Below are 23,693 nucleotides of genomic sequence, written 5' to 3' on the forward strand. Positions count from 1 at the left end.
CCAGTGCCTGGTGGCCCTTCCAGAACCACACGCACCCAGGTGTGTTGTTCTGACCGTCTGTGCGTCTGCACTCCTGGTGAGCTTTTCCAGGTTGGGGCAAGTGCCACCCACGCTGCGTCCCGGTCACTGGAGCCCAGGCAGGCTGCGCTCACGTGAGGAACGGGTTGGTGGGGCCTGCCTCTCACTCGCTGGAGGACTGGCAGCAAGTCCCTCCGCTGTACTAGGACTCAGTCCCCCTGTGGTCCAGGGCAGGGAGAAGAAGGAAGGAACAGGACCCGCTCCAAGCTGCCCTGGGCTCCGTGCTCCAAGGTTCCTTCTGGGGATGAGGCAGAAGAGAGGGCAGGGTGCTGAGGGGCCACTGAGGGTTGAGGCAGGGCCCCAGGGTTGTGCCCGAGGTGGGAGGGCCATCCTGGGGACAGGAGCAGGGGTGGGGTGACCATTGGGCCACAGGAAGCTTGTGGATGGGCTCCCTTGAGGCAGTGCGGTGCAGTGGTTAGGCCCAGGGCTCACGCCCCAGCTGCCCCTTTCTGGTGACCTCCCCTCCCTGCCTGGTCCATCTCCTCTGGGTGCTCAGGGCTCAGGGTGCAGAGGCTGCCTCACAGTGCATACATATAGCCAGAGCTGCGCAGGCATACAGTAAGCCCGGCCTGAGTGTCAGCGGTGTATCTCGTCACCCCACCCCGCGTAGGGGTCGAAGCCGGCCCAGCCCTGGATGTGGGTCCCCCTCAGGCTATAGAACTGGTGCCCCGAAGCCTGGGGGTGCCCAGGGCCAGGGCGACCAGGTCTCCCAGTCCTCAGAGCCCCAACGCCAGAGGTGAGGGGCAGAAGCTGGGCTCTGGAGCAGGCTGCTGGGGCCGGGACCTGGAGCTGTCACTCGGAGAGAAACTCGATGTCCTTCTCTGAGGTCACAGGAGAGTTAGTCGTCCCCCTCTCACCTAGATCCACCAAAAATGGAGTGAAGGGACCAGGCCTGTCTTCCAAGGGCCCAGGGAAGACTCACAGGCGACCCGGAGCCAGTCCCTCTGTCCCTCAGTGGGAGGCGTGGGACAGTCTTCGTGGTCACATGGCTACCCCCCAGGCCGCACGCCCAGCTCACACTGCTCCTCTCCACCCTCTCCCCTGGCAAGTGCGGACCTGCCCCAGAGTCCAGCTGGAAGAAGAGCGTGTCTGTCCTGTGTCACCATCTGCTCTGCCACGAGTCCCAGACCCTGCCAGGTGGCCAGCACACGGAGGCCCCGAGGCACAGCTCTGCCCCGTCCTCGGGCAAACCCTCACACGCTGCTTCTGCTTCGGAAACACTGCTCCATCCAGCCACCCAGCTCGGCCGGCCCGGCACCCGCTCCTGGGACCCCATCCAAGGGAAATAACCCGAAACACAGGAAGAGTGCACGAACCCAAACGTGCCTCGGTGGTATTTATAACTAAAACGAAGGGAAAACACCTAAATAGTCACCAATGAGGGAGTCACTGGGCAAACGATGGCACGTGGGAGGGACAGAATATTCTAGAACTGCAATAGGGATGCGTATGGAGCCCACAGGACAACATGGAAACCTCTGGGGACACAAGAAGGGTACCCAAGACCCCCAAATATTAATCTGCCTGGATTAAAATTATCTTAACAATCTCAACAGACAGGGCCGGGGATGTGGCTCAAGTGGTAGTGCGCTCGCCTGGCATGTGTGAGGCACTGGGTTCGATTCTCAGCACCACATAAAAATAAAATGGAGATATTGTGTCCACCTTAAAAAAAATAAAAATTAAAAATAAATATTAAAAATAAAATCTCAACAGAGAGCAGTCAGCAACTCACCAATCTCTCCCCGTGCCTGGGAGTTTGAGGTGATTGGTTTCTTTCTTGCCTATTTTCTTTACTCTTGACTTTTCTTCCATTTTTTTTCCTTCTTTATTGATTGTGGGCTGGGGTGGACCCAGGGCCCCACACGGCCAGGCAAGTGTTTGACCACTGGGCTACCCTCCCAGCCCTCCACCCCCGTCTCCTTTCTTCGAGGGGCAGACTGAAGCAAACAGAAGGTTAAAGGCTCTTTAAAAATCTCTACATGCTTGTTCTTAAAAAATAAAAATCAACATGACAGAAAAATGTGTCTGAGGAAGTCCCCCACGGTGCAGAATAGTCACATGGGTGGACATCCTTCCAGAATTTTCCCTAGGCATTATCACCCTTCTGTTGTAGAGGAATGGAATTGCTGAGGGGCTCCTAGCAGCCTGTTCCAGACACCTGTCTATCCAGCCCCGGCCGCAGATGCACAGATCCGCCCGCCCATCATGTCCCACCGCTTCATGATTTATTGAACAGGGCCCTGTTGATGGACTTTGAGGTGGCGTCCAGTGTCCACTGGCTGGGGCATACAAAGACGTACCGACCCGGATCAGAGCTGGCCTTCATCCCCTCCATCTGAATGACAGTGCCTGCTTGCCCTCTGCCGCTGGAGATCTGGGTCTGCCCTGGCCCAGGCCCCCATCTGCCCTCCATGGTGGGTCCCGGTGGCCCAGACTGCGAGTGAGCCAGGCTGGATGCTCGTGACGCCCTTAAGCCAGTGAGCCCAGGGGTCCTGACCCTGCTCTTCCCGGGAGCAGGTGGATACCATTCCCATTTTGCAAAATGGTCATTACACGTGACTTTATTAAAACTTAAATTATACAAACTTATAATTCAGGAAATTGTATATTTTGCAAAAGGTAATAAATATCAAAATTCCCTCCTAGTTATTTTACTCTGCTTATTTATTCCTATGGCCCTGAGGTCATTTGCACCTAGAGTCTGTGGGCAAGTCCCAGGTCATGGTGCCCCTGAGCTCTGCCACCCCTCTCTGACAGGCGAGATGAGGTTGGAGTCAGCCCCGAGGGCGTGTGCACACCCCGAGGGGACGGACAGGTGCTGCGGACCAGGTCTCGCCCACCCACCTCCATTGCTGACCCTCTGCCCCGCGTCACTGCCTTTGATCCCATAAAACCAGGCCCGAGCAGCGCGGGACTTCTTCTAAGCAGGAAGAGGAAGAGCGCTGGAGGCACATCCTGGAGCTCAGGTGGGCCTCTGTCTCAGCTCTGCGGACTTGGCAGGTCAATGCCTCCATTTTCTCTTCTACGAAATGCGGTGACAATGGCAACCATCTTGCAGGGCCATGGGGACCCTTACCAAGTAGGGTTCCCCTATCATACATGGTGGGGAGCAAATGTTCTGGGTAACCACAGGCCCGGAGTCAAATCCCTGCCAAGTCCCTTAGTGTCTCTGAGACTCCGTTTCTAGTCTATCAGTGAGGTCGCAGGAGCTCGACTGTTAGGGACTTGAGGATCCTGGGTTGGGCTGGGATGTGGCTCAGCGTGCAGCTCGTGCAGCATGTGTGAGGCCCTAGGCTCCACCACCAGGACCACGGAAATAATGAATTAACAAAATTAACAAAATGGGGGGGGTGAAGGAGGTGGGGAGGGGGTGTCTGAAACTGCCTCTGCCCCCCACCCCTTCTCCCATTCTCGGCTCCCTGCTGGCCTCCCCCGAGACCTGTGAGGAAGCCCCTGGATGGTGCACGGGTGGGTGAGGGGCCAGGGTGAGGGGTAGCAGGGGTCCACAGAGTGGGGCACGGGCCGGGGATCAGCCACTCCTCAGGACCTCTCCTCTGGTCAGTTTTGAAGGCCACATGGGTCATGACCCTTTGAGAAAACCCCAGGCCAAGGAGCCCCAGCAGAACCCTGGCCCAGGTCTGCACCCTCTTGGGGAGCAGGAGAGGGAGACGGGAGAGCAGGGACTGCAGTCTTGGCCTGGGCACCCGAAAGACCCCCCGGGACAGTAGAGGAATTCACAGCTAGTAACCAAACAACAGCAGTGACGATAACAGACACCTCCAGCAAGCAAGAGCTCACCCCACTTTCGCCACAGCCCGGAGGGGAACTTTGTTACCCACCACACTTCGCTCAGAGGCCCAAAGGTGGACTCCCAAATCACACTTCAAGGAAGTAACAAGGTGAGGTTTGAACGCAGAACCCGAGATCATTCCCACACATTCCTTAGATGGGAAGCTCAAGGCCCAGAGAGGGTTGGGAACCCTCCTGGGCTGCGCAGCATTCTGGAACCTGGACTTCCAGGGCAGAGCTGGACACAGCAGGGGGGACAGAACCCAGGGATCAAGGTCAAGATAGATAACTTGCCCTACTTTGTCCAAAACATTAATGCTGAAAGTCCCTCCCCCCGAGAAACCCCTTAGTGTCAGCAAACTGGGATTGTTGGTCCCCCTCTCCCAAAACCACCAGGAAGGCTCCCTGAGCTTGAGCCGAGCACGTGTGGGAGGCCGGGACACCTGGGGCTGGGCCTGGGGCTGGGCCTCCCCACCCAGGTCCTTGGGCACTTACTCGTGGGGCCGAAACTGCCGGCGGCCAGCAGCAGGGCAGTGACCAGGGGGAGCGTTCCGCGGTCCATGCTGTCCACCCGGCAGTCTGTGCGCTGGGCCTTATCCAGTGTCCAGGGGCAGGGCTGCAGGTGGGCGCCGGGGCCGGCGTGGGCTCGCACGGGGACCCGAGGGGAGCAGGCGGCCGGAGCAACGACGTCCCTGCTCCAGCCTTCTGGGGTGGTGGCCAAGGGGCAGGAGAAGTGGACAAGAGAATTAAAACCGGGCCGGGGCTCCTGGCCGACCGGTGGCGGGGAGAGGGTGCCGGGCTCGCGTGGACAGCAGCAGGCCTGGCCGGGGACGCGGCGCGGATGGAAGCTGGGGTCTGACCCTCGCTGTGCGGAGCTGTGGCTCATCCAGCCCGGCCCAGGGAGGCAGGAAATGCGCTTCCTTAGAGAAGGGGCCGGGCCAGGCGGCCTGCCAGGCGGGTAGAGGAAGTGCCACAGGCTTTGTCGCTGGGTGGGGGGCCCTGGGATGGGGGAGGCGGTGTGGGGGAGGGCCCAGCTCCAGGCTCATCTCCCCACACACCCCAGATGCACTCTGTGGGGGTCATCTGGCCACCCCACAAATGAACAGTCAGCCCACAGCCCCAGAGGTGCGCTTTCAGGGACCAGGCCTTGGCTGAAGCCACCCGCCCGTGGGCACTCGCAACCCACAGGCTGGGTGTTCCCATTTTGCAGATCAGAAACCCGAGGAGAGGAGAGAGCTACTGGGGGAGTGTGGTGCGGCCGGGGTTCCCACAGGTCTTGGGCACCAAAGCCAGTCTGCGAAATGCACTGGGCGGCTACCCTTGTTTAGGGCCTGAGATGGGGAAGGAACGTTTCACGCTGTCAGCAAATCAGCTGGGGCTTGGGGTCTCTGGGCCCAGAGAGAACAGAGGACCTGCCCGGGCCACACATTTTGTGTCTAACCACCCACTGCCCCACGGGCAAAAGACAGGCCCAAACCAAGGAGACACCAACTTTCAGGACATTTCTGAAGTCCGCTGGCCCAGGAGTCAAACCTGCTCTGAGCTGGGAGTGCCGGGCCCTCGACCCCCAGCCTCCTGGTGCCACCTTCTCCCAGCTGTGGTGAGGTCTCCAGGGTCGGGGCACTAGGGTGCGGAGCCCTAGGCTGGTATGCAGGAGGTGCTCATGCACTGTGCTCCCGGAACCAGGGTACGATCCCAGATCTGCCCCACGTTCTCTCTGCAAATCGTAAGAACCTACTATATGTCTGCCATGGTGCCAATCACGGGCCCAGGAGAGCCAGAGGGGGAAGCCTGAGCTGCCCCGGAGGGTGGCATGTAGGCCCGCCCTTTGAGGGCGCTGGGTGAGTTGGCCAGAAAAGAGGGGCGAGGAGGGTGTATCAGCCTGGGGGACCAGCCTGGGCAAAGGACAGAGGCAGGAAGTTGTCAGACTACTGTGGGACAAGCAGGGGTGTGGTGGGGACAGGGAGACTCTGACTCTGCTCTGGAAGGGCCTTGGATGTCTGGACTTTATCCTGAGGGAACACTGGGAGTCACGGAGTGTTCTTGAGCTGAAGCATGCTGGCCGAGCTGGGCTCTGGGTGCAGGACCACAGTGAGAGGAAGCCAGGGTCACCTTCCCTCTGTGCCCGTCCTCATCACAGACGGAGAAGTGAAGGCCCGGGAGGGAGAAGGCTGGAGCCCTGGGAGCCACTGGGCAGGGGTTGGCCCGGGCCCTTCCCCCGCTTGCTGGCCTGCCCCAGTGACCAGAGCAGGCCAGGAGCTGGTCTCCGAGGGAGATGACAGGGCAGGAAGGCCGGGTGTGGCTGCCCGGGTGGGTCGGGAGGGTTGCTCTCCAGCCAGCTCCCTGCAGCATGGGCGCGGGGGTCAAGGGTCCCCTCCTGGCAGGCAGGCCACGTGGGTGGTGGCGGCCCCCTGCCTTTGGCCGCCCCGTGGAGGCAGAGCAGAGGGCACCTCGAGGCAGACGCTGCTTAGTGAGGAAGGACGGGGGCTTGAGGTTCCCCAGGCCCCAGCGGGGTCAGGGGACAGTTAACCCAGCCCTGGGGCTGAGCCCTAGGTGCCCGGCCCGCCCTAGGCGTTCACCTTATCAGCCCCGAGTCCTCCCAGCCACCGCCGGGTGCAGTAGGCCCTCCTTTCACAGAACGGGAACTTGAGGATCCCTGAGATTTAAGTGAACCCTGGCTGGGACCTGGAGACCCCAGGGCCGCCCGGCGCCAGGCTGGCCGCCTTCCCCGCCACCTCTGCCTGAGCCTGTTTGGAGCGAGTGCAGGGACTGGGGTATCACAGGGTGGGGACATCGCTGTCTAGGTGGGGTGTCGGGCGGTACCAGGGACCCCTCGAACCTCCCCCCTTCTTTGCACACTGCACAGTCTACCTCACCAGACTCTACACAGCACCCAGAGGGTTGCAGAGAAAGCAGGAGAGATTCAAGGTAGACACAAGAAGAAACTGGCAGAAAACCAAGGAGAGAAATCCAGTAGGCCCCAAAGGGCCTGAGCCCTGACCAGGGGAAGAGATCGGGAGCCCCGGGAGCTGGAGGGCTGGCCGAGGAGGGCAGGTCACCTCTAGCTCCTGAGCGCCCTAGCCTGGGTGGGGTTCCGGGTGTCTGCCTTCCACTGAAGTCCCAGGGGGGCAGGGACCTTGGTGTCCTCTCCACCGCTGCGTCCCTCACAGAGCCCAGGGCCTTCTGCCCAGGAGATATATTTGTGGGAAGCGTGAGGTCCCTGGAAGCTGGGGCAGGGGTGAGGGTCGGGGAAACTGAGGCAGGGAGCACAGCCTTGCTCCTGGCAGTAGAGGCCTGACCGGGGCCGGCTGTTCTACCCCAGAGAGCTTAGTGCTCAGGTGGCCTGTGACCAGGGCCACCTCGGGCTACCGTCCTCCATTTGTCCCCACAGGCACTCTCCATCCTGGGGACACCCACCTTCCCACCCACCCCACCCCGACGGTCGGAGAGAAGAGCAGAAGGGCCCCCACCCTCAGGCCCTGCCTGCAGGGTCCCAGCAGATCCCTGGCCCCGGTGGCCTGGGCTGGCCCTCTAGGGGTAATCAGCTCCTGTCCTCGCCCTTCAGGCTGACGGTGGCCCCGCCCCAGGCCATTGCCAGCCCGGGGTCCACACAGTCCCTTGTGGTCCCGACACCCTGCCCACACCTGTGGGAAGAGCCCCCTCCCCAGGCCCCCAGGGAGCGTGCCATCTGTTTCCTGCTGGGGCTCTGGTACAGATGTCTTCAGGTGCCGCCCATCCACACGCCAGGGGACACATGGCCACCGGCCAGGCCTGCGCCTGGGCCCCACCGTGGGCAGATGCTCACATGCTGCTCCTTCCTCCTCCCGGCCGGCTGGGAGGCCTGGGCCGCAGGAAGGGATGCAGCACGTCTACCCTGGCCCCTGGCCACCGAAGGAATTCCAGGCGGCCCCCAGGGACCCCCGGGCGGCTGTCCGGCTCCAGCACGGGCCTGGAGCCAGGGGCTGTTGACAACAGCAGGGCCAGATCCACACGGTCAGAGGGAAGAGAGAGGTGGACGGGGGTCTGGATACCCGGCGCTGCCCTGCGCGGGCCGGGGCCCCGGGCAAGACCTTTCTAGTTTCTGGGCCTCAGTTTCTTCTTCTGCACAATGGGAGGGCAGCCTCCTGGCCTGGAGGAGTGCAGATGGCCAAACAAGAACAGGAACCACTCCACCACGTGTCTGCTGTCCCTGTGCCAAGTGCCACTTCACAGCCACCCCAGTGGGCCAGGACCGTCATGTCCCCACCTCACAGTGGAGGGACAGTCTCAGGTGTGCAAGGCCGTGGGCTGAGGAGAGGGAGAGGGAGAAAATAACGCAGACCCCAGCTTTTCTTCCCTTGACTTCTAGAACATTCTGTCCCGGTTTCCCTCCCACCTCCCTGCTCACCTTATCTCTATCTTCACCGGCTCTTCCTCACCCGGCCCCAGATGGCTCCTGAGCCCCTTCCCTTCTCTGTTGACTCTCACTCCCAAATCAGGTTTTCTCAGACCTTTACGACCCTGACGTCATGTCCCAGCGCGAGACAAATAATCCCGGGCTCAGGCTGATAACGGGAGGACGTGTGACCTGTCTGGACCTTTGGGACTCGAGCCCTCCCTGCGCCCACCAGCGGGTCTTGGCTGTAAGCTCCGCAAGGGGAGGCGGGTGGCCCGCAGCCTGGTCGCAGGCCATCTTCCAGATCTCGGTACAGGGCAGACCCTCAGGCCCTGCGTCAGACCTGCATTTTCTCAAGGTCCCCGGGGGATTCCTGTTCCTGCTGACGTTTGGGACGTGCTATTTCTGGTGACCTCAGCCAGGTAAACAGCCTCACATCCCATCTGTCGTCCCGGCTGGTCGCCTCCGACCTCACATGCCCACCTCTGGGCTCCGTCCCTCTCTGGGATGTGCTCACTTGGGTCTCCTCCTCTGGGCTGGGCCCCGTTCACTGGAATCAACTCTGACTCCCTCGCCCCCGCCCCCCGCGCCCTGGCAGGTGCTCCCTCAAGCCCCCAGGTCTCCAGGTTTGCGGACCCTGGCGGCTTCTTATCCCCCATGGCCACTGTCCTCTGGGAATATTGCCATTGTCTCCTTACCAAGCTCTGCCTGCCCCTTCCTTTGCCCCGACATTTCTCCATTCTGCCAGGGAACCTGTTCCAGCCAAGTCAGGCTCCACCCCACTCTGCCCTGTTGCCCTCCACTGGCACCTCACTCAGAGTAAAAGCCAGAGTGGGTTCTCAAATGGCCAGTGAGCTCCCCTGCCCCTCTTCAAACTCACCTGCTCTTCTCCCCCTGGCTCACCCCACTCCAGCCACACTGGCCCATGGCTGTTCCCTGAAGATGCCAAGCATCTGCCCACCTCAGGGCCTTGGCATGTGCTGCTTTACTCCCTGAACACTCTGTAGCTGTGGGGCTTGCTCCCTCACCCTTTAAGTCTCTGATCAAACATCACAAGGTCAGAGAGGCCTTCCCAGACCATTTAAAATGGCCTCTCCTCCTGCTAGCCACTCTGGGTGGCGTATCACCAGCTGACATGCAGACGTTCTGTGTGTCTCCTCTTCTACAACAGAAGGGTCATAAAGGAAGGATCCCATCACTTGGAGAAGTACCTGGCCCTTGGCAGGTGTTCAGTAGATGCTTGTGGAATAAATGATGCTGGCTGACAGCCCAGGTTTCCTAGGTGATGACCCTGAGTTCCCGGGGCATGGCAGGTGGCATTCTGGGCCCAGGCACGGGGTCTCTGAAGAAGGGGAGTGTCTCTCCAAGAATCCAGGCTGATCCCAGGGGTCCCCCTGTATGCTGCTCTGTGCTGGAAGAGCAGAGCCCCCCAAGCAGTCTTCCCCAGGGAAGAGGCCTAGGAACCTACTGCCTCCAGACCCTGGGCAATGGTGGCCCTCCTGATGACACGGCCCCATCTAGGGGGCAGACGGTCCACTGGGCCAGGGTTCCAGAACCACTGAGTTGTAAGGACTCTGGGTTCATGGAAAGGGAAACTGAGGCTCGAGAGGGGCTGACACTGGGTAAGTCACGGGGCAACACAGGTCGGACACCTGGCCCCCAGGAAGGAAGCCAGAGCCAGCAAGGCCAGCACGGGTCTAGCCCGCTGTGTGACCTGGGCAAGCCATTCAACCTCTCTGGGCCCCCTTCCCCAGAGAGGAAGCCTGTGCTCACAGGCCGCGCAAGTCCAGTCGGGCTCCTGGCCCCCACCCTTCCAGAGCCCCCCCAGCGTGGAGCCGCCAGGCCTTCCTGTTTACTCGAGGCCCCTCTTGCGGCTGGGAGGCGACAGCCTTGGCCTCCTCTGCTCCCAGCTTCCTTCCTCTCCCACTTCAGTGCCTCCGGCCACGGCCCTTGGGACCCCAGAGGCCAAGACATGGAGGTGCAGTCCGGGGGGCATCTAAGGCCACCACCCCAGCAAGCCCTGCCCAGGAGCACGCCCTCGCCGAGACTCCCCGTCATAGAGGCATCAATTCCTCCTGCTTCTTAGAATGTCCCCGCACCTTGGAACAAGCCACGCCAGAAGTGTCCCTAGAAACCAGAAGAGTGACTTCATCAAGGACCTCTCGACCCATACCTGCCACGCCCACCTCAGTCCGCGGGGATGCACAGCCGACCCCAGGAAGGACCCTCCTCCTGCTTCCCTGGCCCCTCTGGTCCTTCCTCGCTGACACTGTCTTCCTGAGCCGCCGCAGAGCAGCCGCTGTGGCCTGAGGACCAGTGGCTGGGCGCCACCATCCCACCCAGACCTGCCCGGTCAGCCCCTGCGCCTGAGGCTGAAGTTCAAGGCCAGTCTCAGCAAGTCGGCGAGATCCCATCTTGAAGTGAAAGCTAAAAGGGGCTGGGGATGTGGCCGTGGTCCAGCAGCCCCGGGTCCAGCCCCCAGCGCAGCCCAAACAGCTCCCGGGGAGACTGCATGAGCCGCCCACCCGCCTCCCGCCTGCTCCGAACCCCCGTCCTCCTTGTCCCTTAGGCTTAACCTGAACCTGCGCGGCCTTTCCAACTCCTGCCCGTCCCCAGGGAGGACAAGGATGAGGAGCAAGTTAAAGGGCCCCAGGAGGGAGCAGGAGGCGAGCCGGAAGAGGACTTGTCCTAAGACAACTGGTCCCTTCCCTGCTGTCCCAGATTAAAGGAGAGGGACGCCATTTGAAAGGCTGAGGCAGGAGGGTCTCGTGTTCAAGGTCAGCCTGGGCAAACAGCAAGACCCTGACTCAGAATCAAATTTAAAAAAGGACTGGAGAGGAGGCTTGGTGGTCGAGCATCTTTCTAGGATGTGGAAGGCCCCAGATTCCACTGGCAGCAGAGAGAGAGAGAGAGAGAGAGAGAGAGAGAGAGAGAGAGAGAGAGAGATTTGCCCAGTGTCACTAAATGGTCCTGGTTTCAACAAACCAGCTACAGACACCGTTTGGGAAACTGGAAAAAATTGCACAGGACTAAGCGTGGGTGACACAGTGACCGTGCTGACCCAGCCGTCCATGGTGACTTAGGGAAGGCTCTTAGTCTTCAGAGAGGCATCCTGAAGCCACATTGCAGGGGGGACATTTCTTCACAGCTTTTACTTACTGTACAACCCTTCGGCAAAAGTAGAACAAGGAAGAGAGGAGAAGTGCCACTTGCCAAACGTTGGTGATGGTTTCGTGGATATTCATTCCATTTTTTTTTCTCAGTTTGTTTGATGTCTTTGTTAAAATAACAAACAAAAACATAAATCACTTGTGTGTGTGTGTGTGTGTGTGTGTGTGTGCGGTGCTGGAATCAAGCCAGAGCCCTGTGCAAGCTGGGTGCATGCTCTACCACTGAGCCGCACCCCAGCCCTCTTTATTTTCTTATTATTTAGGGGTGTTCTGCCACAGAGCTATGTCCCCCAGTCCTTTTAATTTAATCAATTAATGTATCTATTTTTGAGACTGTGTCTCCTAACTTTCTGAGGCTGGCCTCCAACTTGTGATCCTCCTGCCTCAGCCTCCCACGTAGCTGGGATTACAGGTGTGCACCACTTGTTCAGCTAAAACCACCTCTTTCTGAGACTCCCATTGCCCTTAGGAGAAAAGTCAGACACTCGAGTCAGCATTCAAGTCCTTTCAGGTCTGCACCCTACAACACGCCTGGTTTGTCTCCTGCTCTCGCACGGCCCCCTGAGCCTCAACCCTCGCACACCAACAGGACTTCTCCACTGCTAGGCTCTACAGGACTGTCCCACTGTCTTTCTGTGCCGTCTGTCCTGTATTGAACTGCCGCTACCTTCAAGGCCCCAGAGCTCCAGCTCAAGGGATCCCCTGCTGCTGGGTCCCTCTGACCTCTGGTCTGGTTGAGTCGCAGCAGGGGATCCTGTGCCCGTGGGTTTCCCCTGCTCTGGGAACCGCATGGCAGCAGCCTGGGGGCTTATGAGCCTCTGTGACCAGCATGGCAGGTGCTCCAGAATGTTTGCGGGCTGAGGGATAGGCACACCCCAGGCTCTGGGGCAGGGGAGGGGCAGTGGGGGTGAGGGCGGGGGCGGGGGGGGGAGGTGACTGCGGGTTTTAACTGTAGACTGAAGTTTTCAGCAAAGAGGAATCTGGATTCATATCTATGAGACGATTTTTTTTTTAATTTAGACATGGAATCAGTATTTTGTGTAGAAGATATTCAGAAATTGGATGGTTTTGGCTGTTTACATCAGTTTTCCATTTTTTTTTAAGAGAGAGAGAGAGAGAGAGAATTTTAATATTTATTTTTTAGTTATTGGCGGACACAACATCTTTGTTTGTATGTGGTGCTGAGGATCGAACCCGGGCCGCACGCATGCCAGGCGAGCACACTACCACTTTAGCCACATCCCCAGCCCCTGAGCCTCATCCCCAGCCCCCTAGGAGACGATTGATAGACAGATGACAGATAATTAGAGGATAATTCATCCCCGGCCAGCACAGGTTCTTTGTCCATGGACTCAACCAACTGGGAATGGAAAGCATTTGGGAAAAAAATCAGATCCTTGCTAAACACGGACAGATTTCTTTTCCTCCATCCTTCATCCGGACACCACGCAGTTCAGCCATTTAGGAGGCCCCCTGCGCTGTCTTGGGTGTTACGAGTCATCTAGAGGCCACACGGGAGGCCAGGCACGGTGGTTCACGCCTGTCATCCCAGCGGCTGGGGAGGCTGAGGCAGGAGGATCAAAAGTTCAAGGCCAGCCTCAGCAACTTATCAAGGGCCTAAGCAACTTAGGGAGACCCTGTCTCTAAATAAAAAACAAAAGGGGCTGGGGTGTGGCTCAGTGGCAGAGCGCTTGCCTTGCACATGTGAGGCACTGGGTTCGATCCTCAGCACCACATAAAAATAAAGGTATTGAATGTATCTACAACTAAAAAATTTATTTAAAAAAGGGCTGGGGATGTGGCTCAGAGGTTAAGCGCACCTGGGTTCAATCTCCAGTACCAAAAAGTAAACAAACAGAATGAAGTCCACCAGAGGATGGGTGTTGGTTCTGTGTGAGCACCACCCCGTTCTATGGAGGGGACCTGAGCACGGTGGACCTCGGTACCCAGGCGGCCCGGGTGCCCACCCCCCTCAGGTACCGAGGACCCCTGTGGTGGTATAAGTGAATGAAGAGATCGTGCGGTGTCTGGCTGGATAATTTGGGTCAGGTTAGCTCTTCATGAACTAGGCCTCGCTTGTGCTGACGAAGTCAGGGCGAAGACACAAGGTGGTGGTGGGGACCTACCCGGGGGCTCCCACCAGGGGCTGTCCCCCCCTCCCTGCACTGACCTCACACGACACTGGTTCCCAAGAGGAGTGTGTGCCCTCAGTGGGACAGACTGCACGCAGCAGGAGGTCGCGAGCGACCTGTGTCCTAGGCTGGCCGTTCCGGGGCAGCCTTCCCCCGAAGCCTGCCCCATCAGGAGGCTCCCTGCTCCTCGTCCACCACCTGCTCGCCGTGTCCTGTCAACACACTCAGCCTTTGTAACTTAAATATGTTTATTTTAAAGGAAAGTTTAAATAACCAATGTCAGGGAGAAGCGGGGCCAGTTGCATAAATACAGGGACACAACTGAGCACAATCAGCCCGAGGGGTGTCCTCCAGGCCAGGGTGGCCATCCGGTTCCCTGGGCTTCCGAGCAGCCGTGGGGCGGGGACAGGTGTTGCAGACAGGTAAGCACCAAATTGAGCCTTTCTCGCTGATGAGGTCAAAGGAGGAGCGGGCGGGGAAGAAAGCTGGTTCTCAGGGGACCCGGCTGTCCCCAGCCTGGCTTGGGCCTGCGCCCTTCAAGTCAGGCTGCTCTGGCTCCGGCTGCAGAGGCTGGTCACTGTCACCCCCTCACTGACCTTGAGGGGCAGGGGGAGGCACAAACTCCTTTACATTCAGAAATGGCTCAAGCAGAGCGGCTGGTGCTGGGCAGGGGACCTGACCCCCGCTCCCTCCCTGGCCCTCGGAGCTTCAGGACCAAGGAGGCCTGTGCACGGTCCGGTCCCACCGTCCGCAGCCTCTCAGCTTGCTGCAGCCTGGCCCCGGCCCCGGCCGAGGCCTACACAGAAAACACTCAGAGAGATGCAGGGGCAGGGCTGAGGACACACAGCCAGGACACAGAGGAGGCCAGGCCAGAACCGAGACCCCGAGAGCAAGGTCCCCAGCCTCTCCGCTGCCTGGTGCAGCCTGGGCTGGGCACACCCCGCCTGGGGCAGGGCCCTGGGCCTCCCGCCAGGGCTGGAGGAGGACAGGGGCAAAAGGGGAGCCAGAGGCTCAGCAGGAGGGGGAGGGCGAGGGGCCGGAGGCTCGAGGCCGGGCGGGCGACGAAGCAACTCCAACTGGAAGCAAAGAAAGAGGAATAAAACCCAGACGCCCGGGAAGTTCCTTTAATGCTCAGCTGTCCCCGGATGGGATCCAGGGTCCCCGCGTCTGGCAGCCGAGCAGGGCGAGGCCCAGGCTGAACCACGGCCTCCAGTCAGCGGGAGGCTCCGGGCTGGGGAGGCCGTGGGGCTACTTCAGGGCGTCCAGGTGGGAGCAGATCTGGGAGAAGACGCTGTCCACGGAGCCCTCAGCATTGACCTGCAGGGAGACGGCCTTGAGGGAGACAGCAGAGGCCGGCCACGTGGCCACGAGGCCAGCGGGCCTGCTGGAGAGGCGGGGACGACGGCGCAGGCCATTCCTGCCCCACCTTGCGGACGATGCCTCGCTTCTCATAGAGGGCGATGACAGGCTCGGTGGCCTTGTAGTAGGTCTCCAGCCGCTTCTTGATGGTCTCCTTGTTGTCGTCCACACGCCCGCTGGTCTCCCCGCGCTTCAGGAGCCTCTGGGTCATGGTCTCAGGGCCTGCGTCCACATACAGCAGCAGTGTGGGCTGTCCGATCTGCAAGCGGGGCACCATGTCACAGGGACCCTGCTCCTGCCACCTGGGGTCAGCTCCCCCTCCTCACTGCCCCACCTTTGAGGCCTCACTCACTAAACCTTCAGTCCCCAAAGCAGCCTGGGGGACCTTCCTGAAACCAAGCTTCCCCGCCACTCCCTTACTCAAACCTCTTCCATGGCTCCCCAGTGCCCTCAGGACAAAGCCCAAAGTCGTCTTCTTACCAAACCCAGAGGGCCTGTGGGGCCATGCCCTGCCCTGTCTGCACAGTCCTCACTAATCACCCCTCTAGTGCACCCAGTGCCCCAGTCCCCGGGACATGGCCCTCTTATTCTGTCCTCTGGTCATTTATCCAGTGCCCCTCTCCCCATGAGGCTGGAGTCCCCAGGAGCAGGGAGGCATCTGGCTGGATAAGGGCTCCATAGGGGAGCAAGGGATAAGGAGGGGGGGGGGCAGCTGGGTCCCCGGCTTCTGAGCACACCACTGGCACTGGGATAAGTTGTCACCAAGGGGATGACCTGGCGGGGCAGGAAGGAGTAAGACCTTGCAGTTCTGCCTCAGCTGGCCCCAGTGCCCCTCCACAGGTCCCCTGCCCAGGTGGCCTCCACACTGAAGTCAGAAGTGGCAGCCTCTCGCTGGGCGCAGTGGTGCACGCAGCAGCTCTGGAGGCTGAGGCCGGAGGACAGCGAGTTCAAAGCCAGCCTCAGCAATTTAGCAAGACCCAAAGCAACTCAGTGAGACCCTGAGGGGTGTGGGGTGTGGCTCTGGGTCGAGTGCCCTGAGTTCAATCCCTGGTACCCACCCCCCAAAAAAAAGAAAAAAAGAAAAGAAATGGTGGCCCCTCCCTCCCTGACCATGATTCCTCAGAGTAGTGATCCTGCCTCCCAGTCACCAAGACGTCCCCAGGCCTGGCGGAGCAGCCTGGGATGCCCTGAGGGAGGAAGGGGACAGGTCTCCCAGCGGACCACCCAGCAGACCTACAGTGGTCTGCTGGGGTATCCAAGAGGGGCAGAGCCCCGTGGTTATGAAACCTCTGGGCTGGGTCAGGATGTCCCCCCTTCTAGTCTCTCTGCCCCTCATCACAAGTGACACTGCCTTGACAAGTCAAAGCCTGACCTTCAGTATCAGACTGACTGGACGTCCCCCAGACTCCCCTCCGCCCAGCTGTGTGCCCTGGGGGGCCGCTTGCCCTCTCTGAGCCTCACTTTCCTGGAGGTCACACCCCTCTGTCTCCTGGTGGTTCAGGGTTGGCAGCATCAGCTCAGCTGCCTTTGCCCCCTGCACCCTGGCCTGGGACAACCCACAGCTTCTACCTTACAGAAGACCACGAATGGCTCAAAGCTGAGCCCAGCCCAGGCCACACCCGCCCGCCATCCATCACTGCTGAGCTCCTCGGGGCCCAGGCTCTGTCTCTGGCTTCCGGAGCCCACAGGGCCACACGGGCCCTCTTTATATGACCTGGACAGAGGCAGCGCATCCCCGAGGGCAGTGAAGCCCCTGGGCAGGGTGTCCCGCTGAGAGGCTTGTCTCCCCTCCAGGACAGTGGCGTTCAGTTAGGGGAGTGGGTGCTGGGCCACTGCCCAACCCCAGGAAAGCCCTGGGCTCTGGGGCCTCTTAAGCAAGCCTCAGGGCCTACCCTTCCTCCCTCTGCGGAGCCTGGCGCCCCCTGGTGTCCAGAGCTGAGAATATTAGCTGCCCAGATTCCTGGAGGCCACCACAGGACCTGTCACTCTCAGGAGTGTCCACAGCAGGGATAGGGACTTTGATTAACCCATTTTCTCTCCTTTCCTTTTCCTTTGATACTGGGGTTGCATCCAGGGCACTTTGCCACTGAGCTACATCCCCAGCCCTTTTATAATTTGAGACTGGATATCACTAAATCGCTGAGGCTAGCTTGGAACTGCAATCCTCCTGCCCCAGCCTCCCTGAGATTAGAAGTGTGAGCCACTATGCCTGGTGTCATTAACCCCATTCTCCACGTGTGGCCCTGAGTGTCACAGGTGACCTCATACAGATGATGTATGTGGCCAAGACAGGATGTCCCTCGGGGTTGCCTGGCATCTGACCATCCCACCCCAAAGGAAGCCCAACCAACCCCAATTTCACAGATAGGGAAACTGAGGCCAGGGGCACAGGCATTTTATTTCTTTCTTCCTTTTTGGTACAGGGATTGAACCCAGGGGCACTTAATCACTGAGCCACATCCCCAGACTTTTTTTTTTTTCTTTTTTTGAGACAGGGTCTCGCTAAGTTGCTTAGGGCCTCACTAAGTTGCTGATCCTCCTGCCTCAGTCTCCTGAACTGCTGGGATTACAGGCATGCACCACACAGCAGCTCATCCCCTGACCTTTTTATTTGATTAGCAAGAGGGTCTTGCTAATTGCCAGGGTCTTGCTAAATTGCTGAGGCTAGCCTCCAACTTGCGATCCTCCTCCCTCAGCCTTCTTAGTTGCTCGGACTCAGGCATGTGCCGTTGTGCCCAGCCGGGGCAGACATTTTCTTGAGGTCTTGCAGACACTTAGCAGTCAAAAAATATAGTCTCCTGCCCTAGATGAGGCCCATGGAGATGGGGAGTGGGCTGGGGGTCTGGTCCTGCCCCACCCACTGGGACCCCCAGTTCCCCTTACTCTTGCTATCTCCCCTCCTAGGTACTTGCGGCCCCATCTGCTTCCGTGTGGCCCTGAACAAGTCTAACTAGAGCGCACACATATGGACCCACGTGTGCTCACGTGTGTGTCCCTCTGCTTACATGTGCACTCCGCCACACACCTGTGTGCACCATGGGCCTTGTCTTATGTGTGAGGCTACATGTGCACACCTGTGGCCTCGTGCACGTGTGTGTGTCTGTGTACACGTGTGCATGATGGTGTGCTGCTCCTGTGTGCATGGCACACGTGCCTGTGTTCACGTGGGTGCTTGTGTGAGTGTCCCCCACGGATAGGGCCTCTGCTGGGAAGCTCAGAGCTGTCGCGATCAAGGCCTCCCTTTCCAGTAGGGTTCCCCGTGGCCCCTGAAAGGGGACCGATGCCCCTTCCTGGCATGTGAGGCTCTAGCCGAGTGCGATGGTCCTCTCCTGCGTCAGCCGTGCTCGCCCCGCCCCAGGGTCCTGTCCTCCCGCGCGGACTTGCCTGTCTAGCTCTGCAGTGAGGTTCCCTGCCCCTCGGACTGTGTTTACGGGGTGCCAAGCCCCACACTGCAACCATACTAATCCTCATGCTTCCCCCCAAGGCAGCTGTAACTAGTCCCCCCACTTTGCAGATGGGGAAACTGAGGTTCAGAGAGGTGAAATGACTGGCCCGAGGTCTCCAGCAGCTGAGCTGGGAGCTGAGCTCAGGTCCGTGAACTCCCAGCCTGGCACCTCCCCTTCTTCTACACCTTTCCTCTGAGATTTCCAGAAAGCCTTCCTGGCCTCACCCCTCACCTCACCCCAGCAGCCCCCTCCCACCCATGTAACACGGCTCCCGAGGCCAACTGTGAGCCTTACCCGCCGCTCAAACTCTTCTCCCTGCTGTACCTCCCTGGGGTAGCCGTCGATCAGAAAGCCTTTGGAAGAATCGACTTTGGCCAGCATGGCGTCTCGGAGCATGTCCAACACGGTCTCCTGAGGGCACAGCGTGGGAGGAAGTGAGCTGAGCCTGCCTCCCCATCCCCTCCCTGGCCCTCCCTCCCTGCAGCAGGGCCCAGCAAGCCTTCCTGACAGGGAGGACTTGGCCTGTCCTGGCTCCCCCAAGCCCCTCCCAGCCAGGTCCTGCCCTGGGCCCCGGACAAATCAGACCTTCCCTGCCCTCAGAAGCCCCTGGTCTGGGCACTGAGGACGACACAGTTGGCTTGTGGCCCCCTGTGTAAGGCTGTGGGCAGAGGAGGGGCAGCTCAGGCAGCCTGGAACCAGGGGTCCTGGCTCAGATCTGGAGAGCCAGAGGTCAGAAAGTTGAGAGAGAAAGAATGTCCCAGGCAGGAAGGAGCGTGGCTCCTGGAGGGGACAGAAATGCCAAGGTAGCCTGGGGATGGAGAGGGCAGGCAGGGCAGGTCCTGCAGGGTCTTAGAGCTTCCGGGAGGAACTGTCTGCAGAGGGCAATGGGGACTCAGGGCCAGGCAGGGTCGAGGTCAACCTGGTCTGTGTCACAGGCTTCTCTGGCTGCCATGCATGCAGGGCCACCATCCTCCCCAGCCCGACCCCGAGAGCCCACTCACCAGTGGCACCAGCTGCCCCTTCTCCATGATTTCCGACAGCATCTTGCCCCTGGCGGAGCCCGAGCTGACTTCAGCCCGCAGGAGATCCCCCGTGGAGAGGTGGGTGTAGCCATATTTCTGCACAATCTTCTCACACTGGGTGCCCTTCCCTGAGCCAGGTCCCCCTGCAAGCACTCATCTATTCAGAACCCCTGAGAAATGGGGCCCTGGGAGGGACAGGGGCTCTCGGAGTCCCCCAGCAAGGGAGAGGCCCAGAGTGCATTCACAGGTCCAGGACCCTCCAGAGCCCGCCCTGACCCTCCCTGGCTGCCCTGTCGCCTGGCTGCCCTGTCGCCTGCCTGCCTGCAACTCACCCACCACGAAGATGATCTTGGTTTTCTTCAGCTTCTCTGTGGAGAGACGGAGGAGCAGAGCTCAGTCCCTGCAGTAGCCAAAAGCACCTTTGCAACCCCAAAGAGGAGACTTTAGAAGGAGCCGGGGTGGTGGGAGTGAAAGCCAGGCCTGGGAGGGGTCAGGGCAGAGGGACCAGGCAGGGGGCCTGCAGAGACCTCTCAGCCTGGCCACCTCCCAGGGTGCCTCCCCGTGGGGGGCTGCACTACAGGGGCTGTCATCTGTGGCCTTCTCGTTTTCCTTGCTCCTGGGGTTCCCAGATGTGCAGCAGCCCATGATCCCCTTCCACGGTGTCCCCTATCCCTTCCCTCCTAGGCCTGGCCGAGCCCAGGGCCCGCCTGCCCTGGCAGCACTGAAGTGCGGTTGGCAACCACAATATATGTCGCCATGGAGACGGTTGCCAGGGAGGAGGGCTGCGGTGGCCGAGGAGCTGCTGCCCAGCCGGGGAGGGGAGCTCGAGTTCCAAGGCCTCAGCACAGTGGCCGCCAGCTGAGCCTGGGAATGGAGGCCTGGCGGGCAGCGGCCGGCTGGGGCTCTCTCCTGGACTCCCTGGCTCCTCGGGGACATAGAGGATCAGCAGGCCCCGCTCTGCGGTGGGTGTGACCTCAGGAAAGAAGTGCCGGCCCGAGCTGGCCCTCTGTCCTGGCAGTCTCCAGGGCCTTCCCCACCACGAGCTGGGCCCTGGGGGAGCTGACAGAAGGAGGACTTTGGTAAAGGGCACCGGCCTGGAGGAGGCCGCAGCCCAGTGGTGGCTGGCGTTTGGAGCCAGGGGAGGAGGGGATCACGGGGCTTGCCCAGCTCCTTTAAGGGCCGCCCAGGCCAAGGCCCAGTGCCAGGGACTGTACGGATGGTGCTGCCAGAGCCAGGGCAGCCACTTGGGCCGTCTGCCCGTCCGCGTCTCCCTCGAGGTCCCAACGCGCAGGAGCCAGGAGGGCCCAGAACCTCCTCACGGCCCACCCCTCTGATGACAGGGAAACGGAGTCCCAGAGAGGGACAGGAACTGCCTGGCCCTGGCGAGGCCTGGCATGGGGCACACCTCTCCACAGGGCGGGCGGGCCCCTTCCCCGGCACCAGCCTCTCCAGAAAGAGGCAGGGACTCAGCTCTATAAATACCAGCGTAGGAGGGGAGCTCTGGGCCCCGAAGCCTCAAGGAGGGCTTGTGGCTTCTAAAATTAATCTTGGAGCTGTCACGTTCTGGGAGAGGCCAGAGGAGGACGCTGGAGGGTCCCAGACAGGCCGCCTCTGGCAGCCCCAGAGCTGCCTCCCACTGCCCCCCAGAATGTGTCCATGAGCAGACCCCCTGAACAGATGGGCACACTGAGGCCCAGGCAGGGGCAGAGCTGGGGGAGCTGCATACCTTCCATCCTGCCGACGTCCCAGGAGCCGGGTCAGCGCTCTGCAAGACAAGGCACGGGTGGGGGTGAGGGGGTCCTCCCACCTGACTCAGCTCCCCCAGCCACACCCTGCAGCTGCCAGGCCCCAACACGCACCACTGGAAAGCAGAGGGGCTGGGGCAGGGAAGGCCCAGGAGGCGGTGACGTGGAGAAAGTCACTCTCCTCCCTGGCTTCCACTGCCTCACCTATCCCAGGAGGGCAGTAGGCCCCTCCTGTCCCCCTGGGTGCTCTGGAGGACAAGGGTGGCGGCTGTGCCGAGGGGTGGGGCGGCTGCAGAGCTGCTCCCGTGAACGAAGGCAGGGCCAGCGCCTGCCCGGCACCTTGAGGACATCCCCAGGCCCCATCCCCAGGCCCGGAGGTGGACAGCAGGCTGGAGCTCAGGGCAGCTCTGGAAGGGACAGTCTGCACGGAGGGCCCACTCCAGGCCACAGGAGCTACAGGTGGGGGAAGCTGCAGGAGCTGGGGGGACACAGCCCTTTCCAGTTGTCACAGAGGTGGTCCCCCTCCCCCGCCCCGGCCCCTATGCAGAACCCCAAGCGCTGCCCTCCCCCCCGGGGGGCTCTGCCTCACCGGTCCTGCCTGCCCTCCCTCCGGCCTCCCCCCTCCCCATCTCAGAACCTGCAAGCCCCCCTCCGCCAGCCACCCACCGCCCCAGGGTCCCCAGCGGCCTTCTTAGCAACCACTCTGCCGCCCCCACACTGACCTCTGCCGCCCCCACTGGCCCTCACTCTTGACCCCTGCCTGAGCAGTCAGCCCCAGAGCCCCCACCCAGCTCTGGGCGGAATGCCAGAGGCCTCTCTCTGCGTGAGCACTCCTGCTGAGAACCTTCAATAAAGCCTGGGCCCCTCAACACAGCTGGCAGGGACCCAGAGATCTGGCCCTTGTCACCCTCTGCAGCTCTGCCAAACACTGGAGCTGCCGGCTGCTCCCTCATCACCACCGTGGCCATGTCCCCCTCTAGGCCCTCGTGCGTGTTCTGCCCAGTGCTAGGAGGCCTTCCCCCGCGATGCAATGGTCTAGACCTCAGCCAGGTGTCACCTCCTCCAGGAAGCCTTCCTGGACTGCACTTGCACCCCCACACAGTAGGCACCCTCTCTGGACTTTCTGCAGAGCAACCAGTCCTTTTTTTCTTTTTCTCTCCTTCTCTTTCCTTTTTCCTTTTTCTTTTTGTACTGGGGATTGGTCCCAGGGATGCATTATCACTGAGCTACAGCCTTAGACCTTTTTACTTTTTATTTTGAGGCAGTTGGAGAAGCTGGCCTTGAACTTACGATCCTCCTGCCTCTGCCTCCCTAGTCCCTGGGTTCACAGGCGTGTGCCACCTTGCCTGGCCAGGACTGCATTGTCTGCTGTTTGGGGCCTGGCACCTAGACCCAGCAATGGGAACTTCAGCGGTTTGCTGACAGTCACCCTGCTCCAGGACATGAGTTATAGTGGCTTGTCCTGCTGAGTGTGCTTAAGGAGGGGTAGGAGCTGCCCAGGGGAGGGGGAGTGTCCCCAGGGCAGGGACAGCCACAGGGAAGACCTGAGACAGCCTGCACCACCCCACCCCCTCCTGGTAACCTAAGCCCCTCTGTCCTTTGGGCATCTGCCTCTTCCTTGGTCCAAAATAACTTGGGTGGTAGGAGACCTCTTGGAGGCCAGGGGTCCAGGGTGGAGTTGGGTTACGGGCTAAGCACCCAGGCCTTATAAGGCCCCCAGCTCAGGGTCCCAGCACCCCTAGGAAGACTGGTCTGCTAGGTGGCCTGAGAGGCCAAGGCCCAGGGGGGGACAGTGACTTAAACCCAATCACAGGTGAGACTGGGGAAGGCCTGGGTCTCCCAGCTTCTCAGTGATTGGCAGGAAGCTAGGGTTCAAATCCCAACTCCATCACCAGCCGAGTGACCTTGGACAGCCAGTGTCCCCTCTCTGGCCTGTCTGGCTGCTTCAGAGGCCTGGGGGGGGTGCAAGGATGAAAAGGGCTGCAGCGAGACCCCCATGGATGCGGGGATCCCTCCAGCCCCCACTGAGCAAGAGGCTGGGGCAGAGCCAAGCATCCCAGGGCTTCCTGGTGCTCCCAGCACTTGAAGTGACACGCAGAGCTCTTCCTAGCACACAGGCCCCTGCAGGTCCTCCGGGACAGGGGGGCCAGCCACAGCACCCCTAGGCCCCAGCTGGAGCATGCCAAGGGCAGGGACAAGGAACGCCAGGACAAAGGGGTCTGGGGGGCTGGGACAGGCTGCCCCCCCCCCCACATACACAAAGGCACACACAGTGTGACACAAGACCCAGAGCCTGGGGAACAAGGATAAGCAGGGCCACAGATCGTGACCATGGATACACACAGAGCCCCAGGGTGGCCCGCCCCACACCCTCCCCAGGCGGGTCCCCGCCCGCGGAGGCGCCCCTCCCCCATCCCACGGAAGGCCCTGCACTGACCTGCGGCCGGGAGGGTGCAGTGGGCGTCGGCGTGCTTGCCCTGCCGGTCCTGCTGGCCGCGGCAAAGGCGACTATTTATAAGGCTGTCAGCGCGCAGCATGCCGGGAGCCAGCGCTCGGCGATGGCAGGGAGGGAGA

General features: G+C 60.7%; 2 protein-coding genes across 3 annotated transcripts in view; both read right to left on the reverse strand.

Annotated features, from left to right (window-relative positions):
• The window catches only part of Eng (endoglin), a 31,720-nt gene extending 26,941 nt beyond the window's left edge, over positions 1–4,779 (reverse strand). The window contains exon 1 of the mRNA XM_046451281.2: positions 4,366–4,779. Coding sequence (XP_046307237.1) covers positions 4,366–4,756 — 391 coding nt within the window. The 5' untranslated portion in view covers positions 4,757–4,779. The remainder of the gene's footprint in view (positions 1–4,365) is intronic.
• An 8,998-nt stretch (positions 4,780–13,777) lies between these two features.
• Ak1 (adenylate kinase 1) lies at positions 13,778–23,645 on the reverse strand. 2 transcript variants are annotated; one of them, XM_046451992.2, is made up of 7 exons: positions 23,557–23,645; positions 21,101–21,139; positions 19,707–19,742; positions 19,354–19,517; positions 18,647–18,763; positions 14,974–15,165; positions 13,778–14,864 (listed from the first exon to the last, which is right to left on the reverse strand). In XM_046451992.2, the coding sequence occupies exons 2-7, from the start codon at positions 21,105–21,107 to the stop codon at positions 14,796–14,798; spliced, it is 585 nt and encodes a 194-aa protein (XP_046307948.1). In that variant the 5' UTR covers positions 21,108–21,139; positions 23,557–23,645; the 3' UTR covers positions 13,778–14,795. The 2 variants fall into 2 exon arrangements, with proteins under 2 accessions (XP_046307948.1, XP_046307947.1); XM_046451991.2 differs by lacking the exons at positions 21,101–21,139; positions 23,557–23,645 and adding an exon at positions 19,902–20,061.
• Between the last annotated feature and the right edge of the window lie 48 nt (positions 23,646–23,693).

This window comes from Marmota monax, unplaced genomic scaffold (assembly GCF_021218885.2).
Source record: "Marmota monax isolate L192 unplaced genomic scaffold, Marmota_monax_Labrador192_F-V1.1 WCK01_AAM20220418_F8-fsc00020, whole genome shotgun sequence".
In the NCBI taxonomy this organism is placed as follows: Eukaryota; Metazoa; Chordata; class Mammalia; order Rodentia; family Sciuridae; genus Marmota; species Marmota monax.

Excerpts from the sequence above, each read along its gene's own strand:
- Ak1 (XM_046451991.2), bottom strand. The coding sequence starts at position 20,019 with ATGGGCTGCTGCACATCTGGGAACCCCAGGAGCAAGGAAAACGAGAAG. Across the intron at positions 18,764-19,353 it reads AGGGGCAGCTGGTGCCACTG|GAGACCGTGTTGGACATGCT; the intron begins GTGAGTGGGCTC and ends CTGTGCCCTCAG. Across the intron at positions 15,166-18,646 it reads GAGAAGAGTTTGAGCGGCGG|ATCGGACAGCCCACACTGCT; the intron begins GTAAGGCTCACA and ends CCCCGCTTGCAG.